Here is a 23892-nt window from a genome sequence, read left to right as displayed (position 1 = left end):
GCAGGCACACAACAGGAGCGGCAACCTGACGGCTGGTAACACCTGTCATATTTAAGCTTTATTGTCATCTTTGGTGTTTTTGGCGTATCATTTCTGATCAAAATAGAAAATTCTAATCGATCATACTCTAATCATATATTACAGACGTAGAATTAAAATGTTATTACTATTACGTCAAATGTCAAAACAAGAAACTGTATAGAAAATTCTTACATTTTATCTGAGATAAGTGTTAAAATTTATAATTTACTGTTTTGCATGAAGAAATATTGTACAAAGATTCTAGGGCAACACAAAATAAAATGGACGTGTTAACTAAATTGCGAAATACAGTAAGCAATACTATAAGCAATACTGTGCAGAATACTGCTTATGGGCTTTCGCAGTTATCAAATGTTCTTCCTGGCAATCCAGTAACCAGGGAGTTTGAGGCAATTGCACATATAGCTAGTGCTGGTCCTGGGCTTTTGTGGAAAGTTTATAGTGGCTATAAAAAGTCAACTAGGCAGGAAGCTTCAATTTTTGTATTTGAAAAGAGGCTTTTAGACAAGTGGCCCAGTAAATCAGACAGAGAGGCTGTGCTAGAAACTCTAAAACGAGGAGTAACACAGTTAACAAAGCTAAGGCATCCACAAATATTGACCGTACAACATCCTCTTGAGGAATCAAGGGACAGTCTTGCTTTTGCCACTGAGCCAGTATTTGCCAGTTTGGCGAATGTTCTAGGAAACTATGAAAATATTTCTCACCCATTGCCACAGAATTTGAGAAGCTACAAATTACTTGATATTGAAATCAGGTATGGTCTACTTCAACTTGGGGAGGGTCTTGCATTTCTACATGGAGATGTCAAGCTTTTGCATAGGAACCTTTGCCAAGAATCTATTATTATTAATTCACATGGAGCATGGAAAATATTTGGATTTGATTTCTGTGCTTTAAATCAAAGTTCAGATATAAAGCAGGTGTGTATTATAAAATACAGATTTATTTATGATTTATTAATTTATTATTTATAAATTTAGCCATCATGGACTTATATAGAATATGATCCTACAACTCCAAGTATCATACAGCCCCAGCTGGATTACCAACCACCTGAATGTGTATTAGCTAGCAGTATTAGCCCTGCCAGTGATATATTTTCATTTGGAATGCTAGCATATTCACTATATTCACCAGAAAACCGTCCTTTATATGAAACTCAAAATGATTTATCCAAATGTCAAAGATTTTCTGATAATTTAAAAGGCAATTATGTTGCTTCAAAATTACTTCCAGTTCCAGAGCCTTTAAGGGATACCATTAAGCTTATGTTAAGCCACAGTCCTGAGCTAAGGCCAGATGCTTATCAATTCATTAAAGTAACTATTTTTAATTTTATTATTATTCAATATGATTCTAATTATTTCAAAATAATTAAAATTTTTTTCAGATTGAATATTTTATGGATATTGGAGTAAAAACACTTAATTACTTGGATAAATTATTTCAATGGGATAATTTGCAGAAATCACAGTTCTTTAAAGGTCTACCTCAAGTTTTAAAAAATATACCACATAGAGTTGTGCTTCATAGAGTTTTGCCAGCACTTTATAAGGAATTGGTCAATCCACCTATGATACCATTTGTATTACCAAGTATTTTACAAACTATGGAATCGTGCGAAGCTGCAGAGTTCAGAGAGCATATTTTGCCCAATTTAAAGCCTGTTCTCGCATTGGAGGAGCCACCACAGGTAAAACTCATGAAATTATTTAAATTTTTAATGAATTTAATTACACTTGATTCAATTTATATTAATAACCCAATTATCTTTTCAATAGATCTGTTTAGTTTTGATGCAACAAGTAGATTTACTATTGAAATTGTGTCCAGCTGATGTAATAAAAAATGATGTTGTTCCTATGCTTACAAGATCGCTAGAATCGGAATGGGAGCAATTACAAGAGCTTTGTTTAACAGCGTTACCCAATATAGCAACGATGATCGAAGGTCCAACCATCAAGAATGCAATTCTACCAAAAATTAAAAAGATATGCTTGCATGGAAATAAAAAAGGAAGGAGTTTAGGGATTCGTGTTAACTGCCTACTATGTTTGGCTAAAATGTTGCCCAACTTCGACCGTTGGATAGTAATGGATGAAATATTACCGTTCCTGCAAGAAATTCCTCATGCTGGGGAACCAGCACTTTTGATGGCAATTATAGGTGAAATATCATCTTAAATCGTGTTAAATTAAATAAATCATTTTATGTCTGTCTCATTTGGTTCAAATTTGATATTTATAAACTAATCTTTTTTATTTATCAGGCATATACAGGATGCTTTTAACACATAGCAAACTAGGACTTGGGAAGGAATTGTTGGCAACTAAAATATTACCATTTTTATTACCAATGTGTATTGAGCAGAACCTTAGCTTATCTCAGTTTGAAACTCTGGCATCGCTTGTCATGGATATGATAAATCGAGTAACCACAGAACACAGAGAAGCTTTAAAACAATTAGATGCCGTTCGTCGTGAAACACAACAATTGGACCAAGCATTAACGCAAGCAATGCCTATGTCTAACAATTTAAATGATCTAAATAACAAAAGTTTTTCTTCCGATACATTGCAAACACAAAATATAACAAATTCTTTAACTATGCAGAATGGATTAACAATGGAAGATAAGCATAGGTAAATATATTGTTTTCACTTTTCTAAATCAGAACGTTCTTAATGCTGTACAATTTGTGTTTTGTAATTTTAGACTAGCCCAACAGCAAGAAACTCATCAAAGACTACACGCTCAGGCCCCTCTTACTCCTAAAACAGTAACACAACCAATGAAGCCACAGCCAAAGGATTTAACAGATACTCTGTTAAAGAACAATCTAAATGAGCTAAATTTATCAATATCCAAACCTCAAGGGGCACAACCGAATTATAATAGTTTAAAATCCCCAACTACTAGTTGGAGTTCTCCCACTACCAGCCACATGCAGTCGCAATTTGTAATGTCTCAGGCTCAACCAGCTGCTTTAAATTGGAATGCAAATGGAATGCAAGCTCCTATAAATTTTAATCAGAATCAAACCGGTGTTTTCTGGAATCAACCATTGGGTCAAAGCACGGGAAATTTGTCTTGGACCATGTCAAATCAAAGTATGAACCATCGGAACGGTGCAAATATAAATTTGACTAATTCCGCCTTTCAAAATAATAGTACTGCACCAGCTACGTGTCTTTCGGATAGAGATATAATGGATTTGCTTAATTAGTGCGAATATATTTATATATTCAAGCATGATAAAACTTAAACAATTTATTTTAGAAGCATATTGTCCAACTAACTCCTAATTAATATTTTTTAAATATATTTATATCTCAATATATTCATTTTTATTTTAATCGCTTGTCAATTGTGAATATTGTTGTTTATGAAATTATCTTCTTTAGGACTTTTTAAAAGTATAATTATCTTTATTCAATGATCTAAACTGACCTATACATTCCACTATTATTTTATAATGCTTTGAGTACTGTAAATGTAAAAAACAATACAAATAAGAGTGAATCATTGAAAAAGGGAATATACATTATACATTTTTTATGGACTATATAGGTTGTACAAAATATAGAGAGTATTTAATGAAAACTAAAATTATCTAGAGTTACTTTTTACTAAAAAGCGTAAAACTTATAAGTTGAATTATAATAAGTTTAATATATTAGTAATTGAGGTATAATAATCAAAAATTCTTAAACAATAGTTTGAGCAAATGCAATTGTTTTTTCTTTTATATTAAACTCTGAGTAAAATTGCATCAAAAAAGCTCCACCTATAAGCCAGTATGTGTTATTGTGTGAAGCAAATGGTGATAAACATATTTCGAATCCATAATAGTTCATCTTAAAAAGAACAAAATAAATATTCAAATATTATTTATAATAATTTAAAAATGAGGCTAGTTACTTACGTGCTGCACATAATATTTTGATTTTAAAGTAAATGGCTCTCCACCAATTTGGAAAACAACATCTTGCAACTTAGCATACTGTCTGCAATCAACCTGAAAAAATTGGATTAAACCATCGTTTTATATTGTTTTTTATTTTTTATTTACCATATATCTTTCAAAAGGTCCGACTTTCAATTTTCTAGCTTTTAAAAGATTATTAATTTGTTCAGTCTCATTAGCTGGTCCATTAATAATACTGGAGCTAGAGTCTATTATTGCTGAACATCCACCTTTGCAGAATAAATGGCTTTTGTTGAAGGAAGAAACAGTGATTCTTAAAAATAAAATAACTTCAAATTAAAAAAAACAATACTGATACTAAATGGGTTATCTGAGCCGATTTAGAGATTTCCGGTCTTATTTAAAAACTTATACATACATTATATAATACAAATTTTGCTAGATTTTCAATCAAATAATCTATTTTGTCAAAAAAATGAATTGGAAAATTGGAGCATCTATATATATCTTTGTGTAAAAGATAATAATTTCTCTGTGGTTATTTTAAGATCAAATTTCGTTGTGACGTCTGAAAAATTGTTAATTATCATTATTAACCATTAGTGATACCAATTATAATTAACAGTTTTCCAATCTCGATAACTGATTGCAATAGTGGCACAGCGACATTTAACCTTATAAATTGCTTGCTGTTGAGACACTATCAGATTTCTTTATAGCAATAATACTTACAAGTTTATGTCAAATTTCCAAAACACATTATCAGTTACGTTAACAACTGTTAATTTGCCTTTAGCATGTTTTCGATCAGTTGCACCCAAAATAAGTTTACCAGCTTTGTTAGTAGTCTCGTCCCTAAAATGTGATGAAAAATAGTATGAAATAGTAATACAAAGCAGTGATTATGATTATAATATTAACACATAAACAGATTTGGTTTACCTATTCATGTACAATGTAAATATAGGCTCCTTAACAAGGTTTTGATTCTGCAAATTTTTAAAAAATGGCACAGCTTTAGTGTAAGAAGAATTTTCAAATGCCATGCCTATTACTCCATCAGCTATGTCAGATAAATAGGATCGCGCAGACATATGGGTTATTTCAATAAACATTTGATTCTTCAATTCTAGGTGCGGTAACTAAGAAAATATACATTCAAAAAATATTATAATAATTGAATACTTCTTTTTAGGTAGATGTGATAAATAACTAAGTGCTTACATGAAAAATATCAATTGAGTAAAAGCCTTCTAAACCATTTACAGAAGCTTTAAATAAAGTTCCATCTTCTATATAGCTTGATGATAATGAGCTATCATATCTCTTATGGAGTACTATAAATAAAACATACAATAATATTGAAATTTTATTTGAACAAATTGAAACTAATAATTATAGAAATTTGTCAAATTCTTACAGCATGCAACTTCCAATATACCGCAATGTTGTGAGGGTACCCAGCTATCAACCCATGTTGTATCAAAATACATTTTAAATTCTTGTGCTGGTGACCCAATTTTCATTATCCCATAATATTCTTTCTGAAAAAGATTAGAAAATCAATATGCATTGAAAACGATTCAATTCTATGAGCTGCTTATTTATACTTACATTCATAGTTTTATAGAGTACAATTGACTCGTTTTGCCATATTTCATCATCTTTAACTTTCACATCTCTTTTAAAAATGTCAATTCTATTAAAACAAAAGTTTGTAGTTATTAATTGTTGTACTTTGTTCTTTTCTTTGTTTGAAAAAAGTATGACTCATTTTACGACTTGTATTTTTGGCAATAGTATTTATTATTATATAAACCACTTATATTTTTACTTACTCTAAGCGATTTGCCCAAGAATTGCACAATAATAATTGAAGTAAAGCAAAAAGAAAAATAATCAAATGATTAAACATTTTTTCTTCTAGCGATTAATATTATTTAATGAACTGAACAATGCTGACTACAGAATAAAATTGAAAACTGAACGTTGAAATGACTAAAATGATTTAAAGATAGAGATAATAAAAATACCCTTGTTGGGTTACACTGATGACATACACTATCGAACCTCCTTCTCTCGCTTCCTTATCATTTTTATGTTGAGATACTCGAGACTTGAGTTTAAAATTTAAATATAAACATCTGTGAAGCCCCTAGCAATGATACCAACTATTTTTCAGTAAAGTATTATTCAAGCGAGCAGCATATGCCCGCGGGAGTGAAGCAAGGTGGTGGGGGAAAATGGCTGGCCGCCATCTATGATTGTTGATATATATAGCACATAATAACGTATATTTATCATATATATATGTTATATTCTAGATTCCACAATCCCGTGAACCAAACCAAACCATTTCATTGTGGACTCAACAATCCCGTGACCGAAGACAAAACCATTCATTAACGTGCGACACCAGCGACATCGTATTTGTTAAAATATCTTCGAAATAGACAGAAGTAAACCGCGGGAGAAAAACGGAACGATGAAACAATTTAAACTTCCAAACCTTTTTCTTACTTTGATTCCGGCATGGAGGTATGTACGAAGTACCTGGAGGGAGCATATGGCTTGTTTCGTCCTATAAATGTGAAGCCGAGGGATGGGGGTAAAATGGCTGGCCGCCATCTATGATTGTTGATAAATATAGCACATAATAACATATACATATATATGTTATATTTTGGACTCCACAATCCCGTGACTGAAGACAAAATTTATATCACGGAACTTTGTGGTTCATGGTCCGGTATGTTTCTGGTAATCCATTGTTCATTACGTGCTTTATTACTTTGTTACTCTCAAACTGCTAAATCCTACAATTTTAAAGAAATATGGTTGAGCCAGCAGGTAAAAGTAAGTGAAGTATATTTTTCCATTTTTATTTTTAAAGATTAAATATGAAATACTGTACATTGTTACATTTGAATGTTTCAAATTGCAGATCAGAAAATGAAATAATTATAAATAATTAACAATTGGCGGCAACTGGGATGCACATACACCGGAATCAAAGTAGGAAAAAGGTTTGGAAGTTTAAATTGTTTCATTGTTCCGTTTTTCTCCCGCGGTTTAGTTCTGTCTATTTCGAAGATATTTTAACAAATACGATGTCGCTGATGTCGCACGTTAATGAATGGTTTTGTCTTCGGTCACGGGATTGTTGAGTCCACAATGGAATGGTTTGGTTCACGGGATTGTGGAATCTAGAATATAACATATATATATGATATATATACGTTATTATGTGCTATATATATATCAACAATCATAGATGGCGGCCAGCCATTTACCCCCACCACCTTGCTTCACTCCCGCGGGCATATGCTGCTCGCTTGGATTCCGGTGTATGTGCATCCCAGTTGCCGCCAATTGTTAATTATTTATAATTATTTCATTTTCTGATCTGCTATTTGAAACATTCAAATGTAACAATGTACAGTATTTCATATTTAATCTTTAAAAATAAAAATGGAAAAATATACTTCACTTACTTTTACCTGCTGGCTGAACCATATTTCTTTAAAATTGTAGGATTTAGCAGTTTGAGAGTAACAAAGTAATAAAGCACGTAATGAACAATGGATTACCAGAAACATACCGGACCATGAACCACAAAGTTCCGTGATATTAATTTTTTCTTCAGTCACGGGATTGTGGTGTCCAAAATATAACATATATATATGTTATTATGTGCTATATTTATCAACAATCATAGATGGCGGCCATCCATTTTACCCCCATCCCTCGGCTTCACATTTATAGGACGAAACAAGCCATATGCTCCCTCCAGGTACTTCGTACCACTTCGTACCTCCATGGTATTATTTAACGATATTCCTCATACCAACACTATACAGAAAAATCTGAGCACTCGTAAAATGAATTTGTAATGAATTGTCAAATGATACCGTATCGTTGATATGCGTTTTGCTCTATAATGTCACAATATGAGAAATCCAGTTAAGGTTTATTTTTGTTGCCTCCTTTCCACTTTTTCGTGTGAATGTCGATGGGGTCTGTTCTTTTTTTTACTAAACTACTGAATTGAGAATTAGTATCATCACACACACATATATGTGTGTGTGTGCTTTCTCTCTCATTCTACTTATTATCATAAGATAAAGAAGAAACGGACAGACTTTTAGTTGCCAATATTTTTTCTACTTTTCACACAAATTTTATTTCGGATGTGCAATTTTAAACGCTGCAGTAAAATATCGATATCATCAAGAACGATTTTCATCGCCTGAAATCGATCTTTTAAATAATAATAATGTGCTCATCGTTTAATTTAAATATTTTTGTTATTTACTTCAGAAAAGTGTTAAATATTATAGAATAATCAGTTTTAAATCAATAAGTAGAAATAACCTAACAAATAAAAATGTTAGACGAACCTGATAAAGCCGAAAGTAAATACGGTTATGTTTATGGTGTATCAGGGCCGGTCATAATTGCAGAGAATATGAAAGGTTCAGCGATGTACGAATTGGTAAAAATTGGTTGGACTAAGCTGATAGGAGAGGTAATACGTTTAGATGGCGATAATGCAACTATTCAGGTTTATGAAGATACCAGTGGTGTAACAATTGGGGATCTCGTTTTTTCAACTGGTCAACCATTATCGGTAGAATTGGCTCCTGGTATTCTGGGTAACATTTTTGATGGAATTCAACGACCTTTAAAGACAATTAGCGAGCTGTCGAATTCCATATTCATCCCGAAAGGGATGAACGTTTCCTCAATCTCCAAATCAATCTGTTGGGAATTTCAACCAACGAATATGAGAATAGGAAGATGCATAACTGGTGGAGATATATTTGGCACGGTTTACGAGAATTCGTTGATGAACCACAAATTAATTTTATCTCCCAAACATCAGGGAGTAGTCACATATATTGCTCCTTCGGGAAATTACAGCGTGGACGACGTAATACTGGAAACGGAGTTTGATGATGTAAGAACCGAGCATACAATGTTACAAATTTGGCCCGTTAGAAAGCCCAGACCAGTTTGCGAATTTCTACCGCCGAATCATCCCTTGTTAACTGGTCAGCGAGTACTGGATGCCCTTTTTCCTTGTGCTCAAGGAGGAAGCACGGCCATTCCCGGTGGATTTGGATGTGGGAAAACAGTAATTGCACAGTCCCTATCAAAATACTCCAACTCCGATGTGATTGTTTACGTTGGCTGTGGCGAGCGTGGTAATGAAATGTCGGAGGTATTGAAGGATTTTCCTGGGTTAGCGGTTGAAATAGATGGCAGCATGGAATCCATCATGAAACGAACAGTCCTTGTGGCAAACGCATCGAACATGCCGGTGGCAGCACGGGAAGCTTCTATTTACACAGGAATTACAATATCCGAGTACTTTCGTGACATGGGATACAATGTTTCGATAATGGCAGATTCCACGACAAGATGGGCCGAAGCTCTGCGAGAAATAAGCGGTAGGCTAGGTGAAATGCCTGCGGACTCCGGATACCCAGCCTACCTTACCGGTAGATTAGCCAGTTTTTACGAACGAGCTGGAAGAGTTCGTTGTTTGGGGAATCCCAAACGAGAAGGATCGGTTAGTCTTTTCGGTTCTGTCTCACCTCCGGGTGGTGACTTTTCCGATCCAGTTACTAGTGGAACTCTCAGCATCGCTCAAGTTTTCTGGGGACTAGACCGAAAGTTAGCCGAAAGAAAACATTTTCCCGCTATTAATTGGTTGATAAGCTACAGTAAGTATTTGAAATCACTCGAGCCTTTCTATGAAAAATACTTTCCTACGTTTGGAGCATTGCACGCTCGAACAAAGGAGCTTTTGCAAGAAGAGGAGGAACTCAATGAGATTGTCCAACTAGTAGGAAGAACTTCGTTGACGGAGAAAGATAAAGTTGTGCTTGAGATGGCAAAAATAATTAAGGAAGATTTCCTTCAACAAAACAGTTATACCACTTACGATAGATTTTGCCCATTATACAAAACCTTCGGAATGTTAAGGAACATCATAACCTACCATGATTGGGCTAAACAATCGATTGAGCTCACAGCTCTGAATTCCAAAAGAATTTCTTGGAACATTATAAAGGAAGCTACGAATGATCTAATTTTTCGATTAACTTCCATGAAGTTTCTCGATCCAACACAATTGTGCGAGGAGAACATTGTCAAGCAGCTTAACCAATTACATACCGACATTGTCGTGGCGTTTGGAAATCTGCAAGATACTTGCTAGCATTGATGTATATTTTAGTTATACTATTAAGTAATAAATGGTTATTTCGTTAAGGTACGTTATCGATTAAACCCTATCAGTGAATCCCTCTGAGCATCATATATTCAATCCTCTTGCACTCTTGGTAGAAAAGATGTGCTCCGGCAATTTAACTGTGGTCTAATTACGTTTATCTTTAGACCCCACTCAAGCAACCCTTTCGCCGGGTGTAGTAGGGCTGTGGATAATTGAGAAACACGGAAGGTCTCTGCGCGTTTGGCCTGAAAAAATAAGAGCCCAGAGGGAAAGAGAAGAGTGAGAGTTGCCACGCGTGTCGGCGAGACAAATACGGCGTTTGAGGGAAAAGGGAAGGTCCGGGACAGAAAAGAGGGTGAACTTTTGTTTGTAAGCGAATGTGCGCGCGCGGGCGCACCAAATTGCACTGATGTTTTGCATGAGTTTTTGTGCTTAAAACGTGCGTACGGATCGTTATAGTGCGTTCATTCATCGAAAGCGGCAGTTTCGCTTGAAACGTCGAGCGCACCCCCTCCCAACAAAATTTCCACCCCTGCTTGGAGGGTGCCAGCGCCACTAGCGGAGGGTGGATTCGCCAGTTCAGCCCCAACTCAGTCGCGATTAGACTGGCGTCACCCCGGCACAACTTATTAAGTTGGCTTCCGTGAACTCCTCGTGCTGTTCTTCAACTTACAAAAAAGAACCTGCAAAATTTCCCTCTAAGTGCTTCAAGCTTTCTAAATCCCAGTGTTTTGCTCTTATATTGACTTACCCTAGTCAGTGAACAATCTGGAGACGCGATAATATAAGCCGATTTATTCGTGTTGTTTCTCAGCTTCTCAACAATTTGCAATAATATTTGTTTTATGTGAACTGTAGGTACGAGTGCAATTTATATGTATATATATAGTTATATCCATCGAAACTTTGTTAAGCATTAAGCATTGTTAAATAAAAAAATTCTTGATGTTTTATTTGCAGCGATTTAGTCGTGCATTTAATTAAATCGTAAACTTGAAGTCAGCCCCGGCTTTTTAAGATTCCTTAGTAAAATATTGTATGAAGTAACTACTGCCGAATACATTTTAAAGGATCGATATTAAACTCTAGCTGTTCGAAATTTCACTGATCCTGATCGAACGCGACTTTTCAAGCCCGTTCTTCAGACTTTTGAATGCTACTCGAGGATGCTCAAAGAGTTTTGAATTAAAATATCGATTTACCCCTTCGTTTAGGATTCCCCACCCATGAGGTGTTCCCCGGCAAATTTCTATTGGCACATCGAAATAAGATGAGTGACTGGCCAAAGTACGTGTTTGTGAGAAAAGTTTTCTACAAGAAGAGGACCACCCGTTGATCGAGGCTTGATTTATGCCGATTCTTCTTCCTCGTTGAATCTAATCCTGAGTTGGGGAGAGACTTCCGACGACTCGGCAAACAATGCTCAACTTAGGAAGGATTTGCCGATACGGAGATTGTAAGCAAAAATACGAGACGATTCTTTTTTTTTTATCAAATATTAACTTTTTTCTTTTTAGTCCGTAATCATTAACTATCAATTATTGATCTCCTATTTGTTTTAACCAATTAATTTTTAATTAAAGAATTCCTTATACCTCGCATGTGTTTATTTTATAATTGTATATATAAAAATCATTTAATTGTTACTAATAAATCATTTGTTCCTATATACCTGTTTCTTGTACCCTTCTTGCAGTTATTTAAAAAAATTTCTTTTCTCGATAAACGTCTCTATCGTACACAGAGAAGAGCGAGCTACAAGGGTATCTTTTTATTCATTTTTACTACTCGTATAAATATAAGCCGGATAGAGAACACATATCCGGTCATCAATTTTGTACCCGAGTGGAAGGAATCGATAAAAGAATTTTGTCGTTTATATTCTTCCATCGATGTGATAAATTCGTTTAGAAACAATCGAAGGACATATCCAAAGGGACACGATATAACATGATCACCATTTAAATGTAAATTAGGATCAGATATTATGCATACACCGGAAGTGGAGGAACATTGACGAGCCCACGAGTAAATAAAGATGAGAGTCTTGCGTGAATCTAATGACTCGTATAAAAAAGTACTGTCGCCTCGTAGATTCAAGGGTGGGAGAAAGAAAAACAGTGCTGCGTCTTAAAATCTGGCATGTGAGACTAGCCGGTATTGATTCTGGAAACGCTCTTGCACGTTAGGTAAGAAAAGCCTGGCATTGTTCTAACTTCCGTCCAGTGCACAAAATATATAAACGGATTAAACCGCAAAAATTCTATTTCAATTAAAACTTGCGTCGTGCCAAACTCGATTCGATAATTGGAGGAAAATGCAGCAGATTATTGACGATTCCAAATGGATTAAAACGCACAGTCGCAAACTATATACCACATATGTACCATCACTACATATTCAATTCGTTCCAGATTTGTAGCTCGAATATAACTCTTTATAAACGAGGCATTGAAAGGAGGATGCGAGAGAATCACTTCATAAATAACTCGATAAAATTGGTATTGGCTCACTAATCACTGCATCAAAATGTAATATTAATTGAGGCTTCCAATCTGGCGTTTCCAATTTCTTTGAACACAGTGTTCCTCTTCGAGTCGAGTGTCCAGCCATCAATTTTCATTGTTGTCTCGTTTATAGCCAGTGCATTTGGCACCGTAATGTCGTCCTTGAAGAATTGAATCGTTGCGTGGAAATATTACTATTACCATCTGGCTTGGCAATCATTACGATTGTGCTTCTCCTCCTTTTTTCTATCGATTGCACGTTTCACTTTGGAAAAGTGCTCACGCTCTTCCCAACATTTTTCTTCCATTCAAGGCAGAACCAATCATTGTCAGTCGACCCTAATCATCGTCATTATGTAAAATCCAAAATTTATATCCATATACTCCCTCCCCCAGTTTATTTTATTCTTGAAACATTCCTACGTAATTTTCCGCCTATATTTATGCCGCCCAACGCGCGCCCTTCTCTCCCCAATCCTAAACTCGTCATTAGAATTTTACGCATGAAAAATATTGTGCCATAAAAAACTTGGTTTCTCGGTTTACGTCAGGTTATACAGTCGAAGCTTAGGATTCCAAAGGACTACATTGGGGTGGGTTGACACGTTAATTGGCATTCCGTATTTACAATAGAAGAGATTCGTATCGTCGCTAATAAGAGTCTAAAGAGGTTTCATGCAACGAGTGCATCCTCCAATCACAAAAGGAGCTGCACTTGTGCGTTATCGTAAATAGAAGCCTCAAAATCTCCGGTTCTTTTTTTTGGAAGGGAAGGGGGCTCCCCTATTTCTCAGCGATGTTAACGATCTTTGTCCTTAGGGCAACTTTTGCGCTTCCCCCTCTTTCAATTGCTGCCCTCTTGCTTCTTCCGGATCTTTCTTTGTTTCTCTCTCATTTCTCTACTCTCCTTGCTCCCTCTCTCTCTCTCTCTCTCTCTCTCTCTCTCTCTCTCTTCCTCTTGATTTACCCTGTCTCTTTATCTCTACCTCTCGTTCATTTTTAAATTCCCCTTTATCATCACCACCACCACCCCTTCGTTATAACGTCTCTAGTCAAACAACCCTATGCAATTGCACTTTTAATCCCCTCTTAAGAACGTGGTTTTTTTAATTCAATTGACTCTTGTGATTAAAAGTAACGCACAGTTTTATGTATACTGGGTGTCTTATTTTAATATCTGATGTGCATTCAAATATCTCCGATACACGAGATGCAGAAAAATGTTTCAGATAAAAGTTGTAGGGTTTCGAAGGGGAAAGATGAAGACAATAAGGAATTAACCTTGACTGATTTATCGAAGGTCATACGAAGGTCACTTCAAATTTTATAAATAGAATCACTATAATTTTTAATTGCATATATTCTTGTAATTTATCCATAGAATATTTCAAAATGCTATATGAATTTATCGTTTTATCCAGTATCTCATCAGAAATTTTGATTAGAAATTATAAGCAATAAGGGACTGTGCATATGTGTATATGCGTAACATATGTTACTTCGGACAAACCCACACCTATTTACAATTCTTGATCTATAAGTATATATTAGTAAACAATTATTAGCTAAATGAATCGATTAATTCATAGAATATATTTTGGAAATCAATCGAGATAAACTACTAGAATACACATAAAAAATAGGAGTTTCTATTTAACAAAAATATCAATGAATTTCATATGACCTTGAATATAGATCTCTCAATATTAATCCAATATTTTCATAAGATTTTACAACTATTATCTGAAACATCGTTCTGTATCTTGTATATATACTTTTCGAGATATTTATGTAGAACTTTTTAAATGACACCTCTTGTATATTACACTATCAAAATTCTCTGTAACAAAGGGATCTACAGTGAAAATGAAAGCAAGATAAATGGGATTTTGAGGAAGATGCGATCGAGGGATAAACCAGGTTGGATAAAGAAATATTATTGAATAGAGATTGAAAGGGAAGAAGGTCGAAGGGCAGAAGTATCATGGGGGATTTCGTAAAACAACTGGCTGGCCACTCGAAGGTGCGATACACTCAGGACGGATCAATATTCCAGCCATTAAAAGAGTCCGGTAAATGCTGAGTACACCCGGGTCGAAGACCCGCTGTTCCAGACGTCTATTTACCTGGATGAAAATGGCGGCAGCCACCACATTTTTCCAGCTCGCATATGCCGCAACTTGTATAGCTCCGACGATAAATTATCAGGAGTTTGATAAATTAAAACCCGATAATGGTGGATAAGAATCGAACCTGGAAATTACCAGGATAAAAATGGCCTTGCGTCACACAGTGGGGCTTATACGTATAATACATATTGCAGCTAATAATACTCCGGTGTAACAACCGAGGGGGGTTACAGGTTACACGTCGAGGCAAGAGGCTAATAGTTTAAGCGTTGTTGTATACAACAGTCTCAAGTGCCACTCGTGATATCTCCAACCGAACTGTAATTGACCATTCCCCCTTCAGTATTCGATTAGTTACATTTGTGTAATATATATTACAATACAATCCGAAAAATCCAATAATTACAACAACAATTTTTATTTCTGTCAATCTTTCCAATTTAATTGTTTTTTTTTTGTAATTGTTTGCATTTTAAGTTGAAGAATAATTCTATAACAAGATTTTTTGTTATTTTCACGATGGAAGCTTTTCAGGGATCACTTAAGGACTTAAGAAAGAACTGGATGTTTGTTTAGTTTAGTGATTCGATGAAGCCAAGTCGTTTTGGCGAGAAAGAGAGAAAAAAAGACAGATGTTTTCTTTGCCATTGGAACTTCTTTGCGAAAGGGCGTGCGAAGCGTTGATGGCACTTTCCACTCCTCCTTTTGTTAACAGTACCCACTGCTTTTGATGCATGTGGCCTATTATGAAATCTGCTTTTGCGTCCATTGACTCCGCCCGCAGGGAAAACCTTCACAGATGCCACACCTAAAAACTCATCTGTTTTAATATTTCCGGAATGACCCATTTCGAAAAAACCTTTCTCTTACTTCTTTTTTGTCTCACAGCACATTTTTGCCGGCTCCATTCTTATTTTTATTTCCGTGTAAGGGAAGAAACGAATCAATCTTGAATAGGTGTATAGAAGTATATATACACACATACACATATATAGAGGGCGAAGAAGCAAAACTCGATTGAAGATTTTCAGGGTGTAAGGTGGAGCATCTTTGCTCGATATTCTCGAGTCTTCACGACTTGGAATGCCATGAATTTTCCAATCGATTTACGTTTCATCGCAACGTTTGCTGGGAATTTATCAAAAATTCCACGTAGCATCCCTCTAATACAGCATATAACAGCACCAATCGATATCACACACGTGCTCTCTGTCTCCGTTTCCGCTCCTACCGTAACATCCAATTTTGTAACTTGATAGACTGTTTTATGCAACGTTTCTACTTACAATTCATGTTTTTTTTGTCAACTGCTGAAACTTTCTTTGCTATACCGTAGAAACCGGATGCTGAAAGAGTACAAATGACGAAGTGGACATGAATTGGTCATCCACATGGTCGCCGTTAAGAGTGCTGATCATCCTACTACTCAAATGTGGTAAGAATCAATAACAATTTTTCGAGGAGCTTTCGAACCAAATAATCGCGTAAATATATTTTTATAAAAACATTTATCAGTTATGGTTACCTGTTAATTTATTAATGTATACATTTCTGCAATTTGAGCAATTTTTAGCAATACCGAATAAGTAAATATTATCTATTCTGTTTTCCTCCAAAGCTTTTAATTACGAAAAAAATTATAATTCAAGTAGAAATTGTCATATCGAATTTCACAATTATCTCAGGTGTTTCACGACCAATGATGGCGATCGAGGAAGCGATTTACCCAAAATTCGCAGTTACCACGAATCACACAGCTTTGTCCAGCGATTTGAGGGTTTCTCTTCTGATACCACCGTTGTCAAAACACTCGACTACGGAAAAGCCTGCGGAAAATGGGCCGGACAGCAGCTCAAATCGAACCAAATCTATCATGGACGACCTTGACTCTCTTGAGACCAAAAAGTCCCTGGTGATCAGGTAAGTTGTACAAAATATAATAGGTTATGAAAGAAGAATTTTGTTGATGCAATGTAACTAAAAATTTGAATATCGAGGGTGCTGCTATTGGACGGTTTCTCGTCTGAAATAGTGGGCGAGGTTCCTCTAGAAAATCCACCGTCCACTGGTGGAAACGTCACTGTGATAATTCCTTGCGGCTTTTTCTCGCGTGGTGGATCCTACACTTTGCAACTTCAGTACAAAACTTCGTCGGTCACTGCTGGATTAGCGGAAAATTCAGAGCTGCCCGAAGTGCAGGTATGAAAATTACACGTGGACTGTGCGAATCGATGAAGGAAACTAAAAAATGTCGGATTTATAGGTGAGTAGTGCCTTAGATGTGAAATGGCCGACGCCGCTGCTGAACGTGGAGCCTCGGGAATTCTATACTTATCCTAGCGAAACGGTATCAGCGAGCTTAGTGTACAATGGAATCAAGTGTGTACCTGCTAAGAACGTTCCAGTTCCCGAATACATTTTGCAATTGATCTACTGCGGCTCCAGCGTGGTGTCCTGCGACCCCCAGAACAAGAATCGTGCACAGGTGAGTGACCTTGACTAATATATGGGAGGACCTAGAAATTATGCATAATTTACTCCAATTCGTTTAGGTCTTGTATTTCGAGGAAGTTAAAGGGTTTCCCTCCACCAAGCTCGACATTATTCTACGCTGCGAGTTCTTCGGCCTAGCCGGAAATTACGCGTTGAGATTGACACCCACTGATGCCAACCCGACTGCTCCAACCACCAGTGTTTACATCAAGGTATATTTTTTGCTCTTTTCTACATATTTCAATGGAGAAACTATAAGTTAACTATTTTCCAGGTGGATTGGTCGGACAAATTTGTCTTCAACATCCACGCCCGGTCAGTATACCCTTGCGAGGGTTCCGGTGGGGTTTCTGTTTTGTTCGAATATCCAACCTGCAGACTTCAAGGGGACCGGGTCAGGGTGTACGGGAGGTTAAGAGCAAATGTAGCATCCTTGGCCCCACCGTCCACTCTGCACTACGTGGCAGAGTTGAAGGCTGCACCAGGGAAGAACAGGTTGACCTTCGAATGCGACATCTTCACCGAAAAATTCATCGAGTACTGCTTTGCCTACGTCAGTCAGGCCATAACCGGTGCTATGGCTGAAGTGAAGCTCGATTGCATCCCTACATTCCCTCTTCAAGGTTCATCAATCAATGGATTGCTCTTTTATACGATTTATACTCATTAATCTTCGTTTTTCTTCGTTAAATCTTTCACCAATAGAAATGGACAGATATATGTTGGATATTCACGAGAGACCATTTCTTCCTTTCTATTGGCTATAAAATTCGTTTGGCAACTTTTGATGGATTATATTGGTGAATTAGGCTTCCTACTTTCAGAAGGAGACGGAGGATGGGGCTCTTGGAGTCCTTGGACTCCTTGCAGTAGCTCCTGCGTTGGTGGAACCAGAAACCGTTATCGATTTTGCGACACCCCTCCGCCAAGATACGGAGCGAAATTCTGTCAAGTAATTATATCCTCTTCTACTTATTAATTGTGATAACAAATTTTTGACAGAACCAAACTTGCCAAAAATCTCTTAATTGATATTGCTGAGATATTAAAAATGACAATAGCATTTCAATAAAATTGTTAAAATGTATCTGCAAATTTAGTGCTATTAGAGATGCACAATGAGTAAAATAGGATTTATTAAGAAAAAATTATATTAACTCAGGGAAAAGCAGTCGAAACAGAGAGTTGCGGAGGATCTAATCATTTGGACCTTCGAGCTACTTGGAACAACGCGGATTGGGAATGTCGACACGGTGGGGAATTGGCAGCTTCTAGACCAGAAGTGACGGCAGAAGTTGGCACAAAATGCCGCTGCGGCTGCGTCGTTAATTTGGATAAAGAAAACTCTCGAAGAATTTTGGCTGCCAGTACCCAAGCTTGTCCTGGCAGGTCCTTCTGGCTGCTGCAGGTAGTATATATATTTTACCGAGCTTTTCACAATATAATCTTTTCACTCTCCTGGCTCAAGAGTCGATTATTCCACCCGCAATGGAAAATAAACGATCGTTGAAATCTCTGCACAGGCGAGATCGAGCTTCGTCGTGAGGCTACACCTGGATCAGGCACAGTTTCCTTGCCCTGGTCAATATTTTCGCGCACGCGACGGGGATTCTTTGAACGCTGATCTCCTGATAGACATAGCCTTTGACAAAAACGTACAAAACTCGGGCACGATATTTTCAACGAATGAAAACTTGCTGCTGGAATTCTTCAGCGACGAGGTGACCGCAACTGGCGAGTCCTGCATCGGTGGTTTCTTGGCACACGCCACCACTCTTCGTAAGATATTCAACATTTTTATAAACCGTGAAATGAAAGAAATTCTTCACAATAAATTTGATTGACTTCCAGATAATTCTTTCATGAGAAACAGCACGTTGCTGGAAGCCCATCTGTTCAATTCAACGGCCACTGCGAAAGAATGGATTTTCTGGCTAACTCCGGCACACCTGGCAGCTGCGTCACTCTTGACACTGATCTTTCTCATCTCCCTCTTTCTCGCGCTGCAATATGCACTCAGATATAGAAAATATCACATAGCGGAGGACTTGGATAATCTCAGCGAAAATTCTGGTAATTTTTATAGTTTATTATCTCGACACAAGCTGGTAAAATTATTCGTGAAGATAAATAAATAAATGTTGAGGTTTGTAACCGTTGGCTAACATGCTACGGGGCTATAAGTAGCAAGGATAAGCAGTTATTATTAGGCTAATCAACTTGAATATTCTCCTAGCTTACAGCGAATCGATAAAAGGCATAGTACGACGACCCAGAGCCATGTCTTCTGCAACTTTAATATCCGAAGTTGTTTCGTTGGTGAGGCTACACAGAAGTACTCCTAAGCACGCCAAGCTCAAGGCCACACCTGGTGACGTAGAGGACGGTTATGAAAGCTCCGAGACCCAAGCGGAGTAAATATTTAATAAAATAGTCGTTTTTTTTTAATGGATCGACCACAACTTCAAATTAACGACGAATTTTTTTATTTAAAGTTTCGAGGATGATGCCAGTGTGGGGTCCATCACGATAAAGGCTAAGGAGGAGGAGAGCACTTCGCAGAAAACTATTATTCCAAGCATTCTTGGCAGTGGTGACAGATTATCTACTGCTGGGGTCTCCAACCAACCAGAAGTCAAATACGCACGTCCTGTCAAGTACGTAATACTAGAAAACTTTTATTTAAATCACTGAGACTCGACCACTTCATTTACACTCTCAAATCATTCTACTCGTTTCTCTTTAGGCTTCGAACGCTCGGTCCTCAGGCTTCTGCCCAAGAAGAAGGCCAAAATTCTGTGCATTCTCAAGACTCCGTAAACTCGACTCCTAATTCAAGGACGTCGAGGGATCGATGTGACCAATTTCAATCACCCGAATCAAAGGTTAATATTGCTGATAATTAAAAATTGGGAGATTATTTTATTTCAGTACCTTGTGAAATAAGATTTCGAATTATATAGGAGTCATCGACGACGACTTCGACGACTTCATCGAATACCTCGACCTTGAGAAGTGGAAAAGAATCGAAAGACAGGAGAAATCGCGAGAGACTGTTACAAGGTCCAGGATCGGAATTCAGCCTGAGCAACCCAGAAGTGGATCTGGAACTGGATTATTACGACTACAACGTGGCAAACGCTAGTGCGGTGCCAGGATCATATTTAGGAATGGATCCGGCATTTTTGGTGTGGATTCCGCCATTTTTATCCGGCGATGACAACGACGAGATAAACGAGGACGAGGAGAAACTTCGAGCTAGCGATATCGAGGCCAAACTCGGACTTGACCTTGAGGGGGCAACTCTGACTCCTTCGGAGTACAGAAAAATGAGGCGCAATGACAAGAATAACCTTGAAGCTTCTTCTAGCAGCCACAAAAGACCCGACTCTGGGGATTCCGGTGAAAATACCTCATCGGATGAAATTGGGGAAGGTAAATAATTTGAACGATGCAATAGTCATTTCGAACAATTTTATGGCTTTTCTCTCATTTTTTTCAGGAAGAATAAAGTTGACCGATCGGTTGCTACCGATCCATCGAATTCTGGAGGATTCAAGAATAAGAGTGAGCGAAGAATCTTTGTCGAGTCATCTCAAAGACAAACCTGTTCAGCAAAGCATCATACCCAATCGATTACAGGAGAGTCCCAAACCGGAAGTGGAGTTCTCCAGCGAGAAGAGCAAAGAAAAAGGGAAAATCAGGGCATCCGCTGTCAAAAAAAACTCTCAGGATGATCAATGGAATTTGAGGAAAAATCAGAGAGTGAAGAATTGTCAGGATGAGAAGAGAAAACGTGGAGAGACCAGCTCACCCAGCAGGATCATCGATGGGAAATCCGACGACGAGGACTCCAAGACCTTCTTGACTAATTTGAATATGATGAACAATCAGGGAAAATATCGAACATCGCCCAGACTCTCCGAGAACCGGAAACTTGATACTGTAAATATTCCAATGGCTGAACTCTCCTCCCGCGTCAGGTTGCCGAAGATGGCCGAAAAAATGTCCATTTTCACCGAGGACATTCAGAGTCCCGATTATGGTATCGATACCGATCCCAAGGAAGCATCTAGGGATTCGTTCTACGATTTAATTCGGGAAAGTGAGGACAAAATTAAATTTGCTGATGACGACGACGAATTGTACGATAACAAAGCCAATGTTTAATCTCATCGTGAAAATTTAATCAAAAGAAATATCGGAAAAGAATCTGAAAGAAATCGGTATAAACGGATACAGGGATGCAATAATTTGGAGTTCGTCTAGACTTTTAAATAATTGAGATAATTTATTGTAATCATATTCTTACTTTTATTGTATTTATTACGAGGATATTATTGCAAGTACAATTTCGCAATGCTCGTAAAGTATAATTTAATTCATTCTAGATTAGGATTCTTGTTTGAAGAGTTTTGTACATTTTTCAATCTGAGCTTATTTTCTAGTTGGCCGATCAGTATTACGTTGCTGTATGACTTTTAGACCTTAATTCTTAACTATAAGTACATCCGTGCAATTCTATATATCGTATTAATTGATCCTTCGATTGCCCCGAAATCTTGAGATTAATGCTTCCCGAATGTTTGCAAATTTGTTGCAAGGAAACATCTAAAATTATACTTGACAAAAAATAAACATCGAAAAATGTTAATGCTTCTTAGGAACTTTGTGATATGCCAATAAGGATTTTCGATAAGATTATTATAATTGAATATATATAGTATAAAGTAAAAATTAAAAAGATCTTAGACTGCCTGAAGAAATATTTAATTTTTTATCTGCCAAATGGTCCACGCATAAATTTATCATTTCATTTAGTGCAGTGGCAATTTTCCCAAATAAAAATATAGTATTTGAGACTGATCCTGTACTTAAATAAATTTAAGTTCTGAAACTTATAGTGATAAATTCGTCTATTAAAAGGATATAAAGAAATAAAACGAGAAACTTCAGAAAAGCTACTATTAAAGCTTTTTACATATAGGCGATTAAAAGTTATTCCGAACGTGAAAACAATTTTTCCTATATCTGCACTTTTTCATATAAGTTCATATACGTTCGTATAAACAGTTTGCCAAGTAAGAAGAAACGATTCTAAAGTATAATAACGTAAAATAAATATTAGAAATCTATGCCAACAAAGTTCTCGGTGTGGGAATTGAGTGGATATAATTACAAGAAAAAAACACAGAGATATAATGCGAACAACTAACAATCATAATGGAAAGGAGAAAGAAAATTGATAAATCTATAATAATATATAATCAATTAAAGAATTATTTCGCGAGAAACGCAAATGTTATTAAATGCGACAGGAATTGTAAATAAACTAATAAGGAATGTACATACATAATAGCTGTGAAAGGGATGAGATTTTAAAATGGATAAAAATGAAAAATAGAAACATATCTAATTGTCCAATATATTTTCAAGATCTGCTAGCCAGCACATATATTTATATATTTCTAACTACAATTTTTGACAAAACACACTATTCGTGTTATACATATTATATGCATATTCTACTTTTCGCAGAGAAAACAATATTTTACTTGAGGATGGAGAAATAATGCAAAGATTAATAAAGTAAAAACACTGAGAACTTGTATATCGACATAGATTTCATGTATTAACTTTACTTTGGAAAGAAAAATGATATAAGAGAACATTTTAAAAATGAAACACTGCCAAATAGAAATACAAAGTCGTGTTCTTTATATTAGATAAGCTGGAGATTCACTTTGGTTCCAGAAAAAATTATCTTTATAAGATCAATCTCATACATTTAGGAGATCATTGCACTTTAATCGATCAAATTTGTACAATTTGGATATTATATTTTCTCATGTAGATAAAGTATATATCGCGGAAACAGATATTTCATGTGATAATAAGCACTTGCGGTGTTTGTACAAACAAATTTCTTTTATTCGTTTGTTAATCAATATACGTAATATTTTTTCAGCCATTATTGCAGCTGTCAATAATATATATTATTCTCATCATCATAGTTATCACCATCACTTATATTATCGTCACATTAGTCGGTATCAAGAAATCGAACTAAGCTCGAAATTTAGCTTTGTAAATATCTAAGACGAAGACCATGCTAAACATTTTATCGAAGATTAAAATCAGACAACTAGCTTATCATAGCTATAAGACCATACTAAGCTTAACTTCGGTTTATTGATGCCGCCCATTAAATCGTGCACTTGGATACGCGTTTTAAGATCATTATTTCTATTATTTTCATGAACAATGAATAGAGATACATGGTGTAAAAACATCTATGAATAAGAAAAGCACAGATTTTTATAAATTTCATGATTTAGTTTTGTTTCTTTGTATTTTTATACTAAGCTTGCTAATCATTATTATTGTTGGAGTTTAAGAATTTTAATTAAAACAAAATAAGTTTTCAATTAATATCAGGGTAGCCGTATGCTTCTTGTAAATTTTTATTTCTAATAGCGTCCTTTTTAACAACATTTTTATATATAGTTAACGCAAATTTTTACATATTTTCCCCATTACTGGCATTAA

General features: G+C 36.1%; 3 protein-coding genes across 4 annotated transcripts; 2 read left to right on the top strand and 1 right to left on the bottom strand.

The window, feature by feature from the left end:
- Positions 1-95: 95 nt before the first annotated feature.
- On the top strand, positions 96-10264 carry LOC136772291 (V-type proton ATPase catalytic subunit A-like). Its single transcript, XM_066725172.1, has 6 exons — positions 96-965; positions 1026-1364; positions 1436-1738; positions 1827-2211; positions 2315-2497; positions 8389-10264. Exons 1-6 carry the CDS (start codon positions 303-305, stop codon positions 10197-10199), a joined length of 3684 nt encoding a protein of 1227 aa, XP_066581269.1. The 5' UTR covers positions 96-302; the 3' UTR covers positions 10200-10264.
- On the bottom strand, positions 3278-6088 carry LOC136772293 (cathepsin D-like). Its single transcript, XM_066725175.1, has 9 exons — positions 5812-6088; positions 5588-5672; positions 5394-5517; positions 5198-5310; positions 4916-5115; positions 4706-4828; positions 4118-4286; positions 3971-4063; positions 3278-3902 (listed from the first exon to the last, which is right to left on the bottom strand). The coding sequence occupies exons 1-9, from the start codon at positions 5886-5888 to the stop codon at positions 3753-3755; spliced, it is 1134 nt and encodes a 377-aa protein (XP_066581272.1). The 5' UTR covers positions 5889-6088; the 3' UTR covers positions 3278-3752.
- Positions 10265-10849: 585 nt separating the features above from the next.
- gogo (golden goal) lies at positions 10850-23097 on the top strand. Of its 2 annotated transcripts, XM_066726290.1 has the most exons (17): positions 10850-11072; positions 11429-11670; positions 16187-16285; positions 16536-16770; positions 16848-17049; positions 17114-17335; positions 17403-17555; positions 17618-17966; positions 18168-18295; positions 18506-18751; positions 18867-19122; positions 19195-19416; positions 19580-19757; positions 19839-20000; positions 20090-20228; positions 20307-20778; positions 20846-23097. In XM_066726290.1, exons 3-17 carry the CDS (start codon positions 16225-16227, stop codon positions 21511-21513), a joined length of 3693 nt encoding a protein of 1230 aa, XP_066582387.1. In that variant the 5' UTR covers positions 10850-11072; positions 11429-11670; positions 16187-16224; the 3' UTR covers positions 21514-23097. The 2 variants fall into 2 exon arrangements, with proteins under 2 accessions (XP_066582387.1, XP_066582389.1); XM_066726292.1 differs by lacking the exon at positions 10850-11072 and having other exon boundaries at positions 11257-11670.
- The last annotated feature ends 795 nt before the right edge of the window (positions 23098-23892 follow it).

This window comes from Prorops nasuta, unplaced genomic scaffold, assembly GCF_024137725.1.
Source record: "Prorops nasuta isolate Cenicafe-Biocafe unplaced genomic scaffold, Cenicafe_Pnas_1.2 PNAS00004, whole genome shotgun sequence".
Taxonomy (NCBI): domain Eukaryota; kingdom Metazoa; phylum Arthropoda; class Insecta; order Hymenoptera; family Bethylidae; genus Prorops; species Prorops nasuta.
Note: the sequence above shows the minus strand (reverse complement) of the source record. Positions and strands in the feature narration are given on the sequence as shown.

Excerpts from the sequence above, each read along its gene's own strand:
- LOC136772291 (XM_066725172.1), top strand. The coding sequence starts at position 303 with ATGGACGTGTTAACTAAATTGCGAAATACAGTAAGCAATACTATAAGC. Across the intron at positions 966-1,025 it reads AAAGTTCAGATATAAAGCAG|CCATCATGGACTTATATAGA; the intron begins GTGTGTATTATA and ends TTATAAATTTAG. Across the intron at positions 1,365-1,435 it reads ATGCTTATCAATTCATTAAA|ATTGAATATTTTATGGATAT; the intron begins GTAACTATTTTT and ends AATTTTTTTCAG.
- LOC136772293 (XM_066725175.1), bottom strand. The coding sequence starts at position 5,888 with ATGTTTAATCATTTGATTATTTTTCTTTTTGCTTTACTTCAATTATTA. Across the intron at positions 5,673-5,811 it reads TCTTGGGCAAATCGCTTAGA|AATTGACATTTTTAAAAGAG; the intron begins GTAAGTAAAAAT and ends TTGTTTTAATAG. Across the intron at positions 3,903-3,970 it reads CAAAATATTATGTGCAGCAC|ATGAACTATTATGGATTCGA; the intron begins GTAAGTAACTAG and ends GTTCTTTTTAAG.
- gogo (XM_066726290.1), top strand. The coding sequence starts at position 16,225 with ATGAATTGGTCATCCACATGGTCGCCGTTAAGAGTGCTGATCATCCTA. Across the intron at positions 16,771-16,847 it reads AAAAAGTCCCTGGTGATCAG|GGTGCTGCTATTGGACGGTT; the intron begins GTAAGTTGTACA and ends TTGAATATCGAG. Across the intron at positions 17,050-17,113 it reads CAGAGCTGCCCGAAGTGCAG|GTGAGTAGTGCCTTAGATGT; the intron begins GTATGAAAATTA and ends TCGGATTTATAG.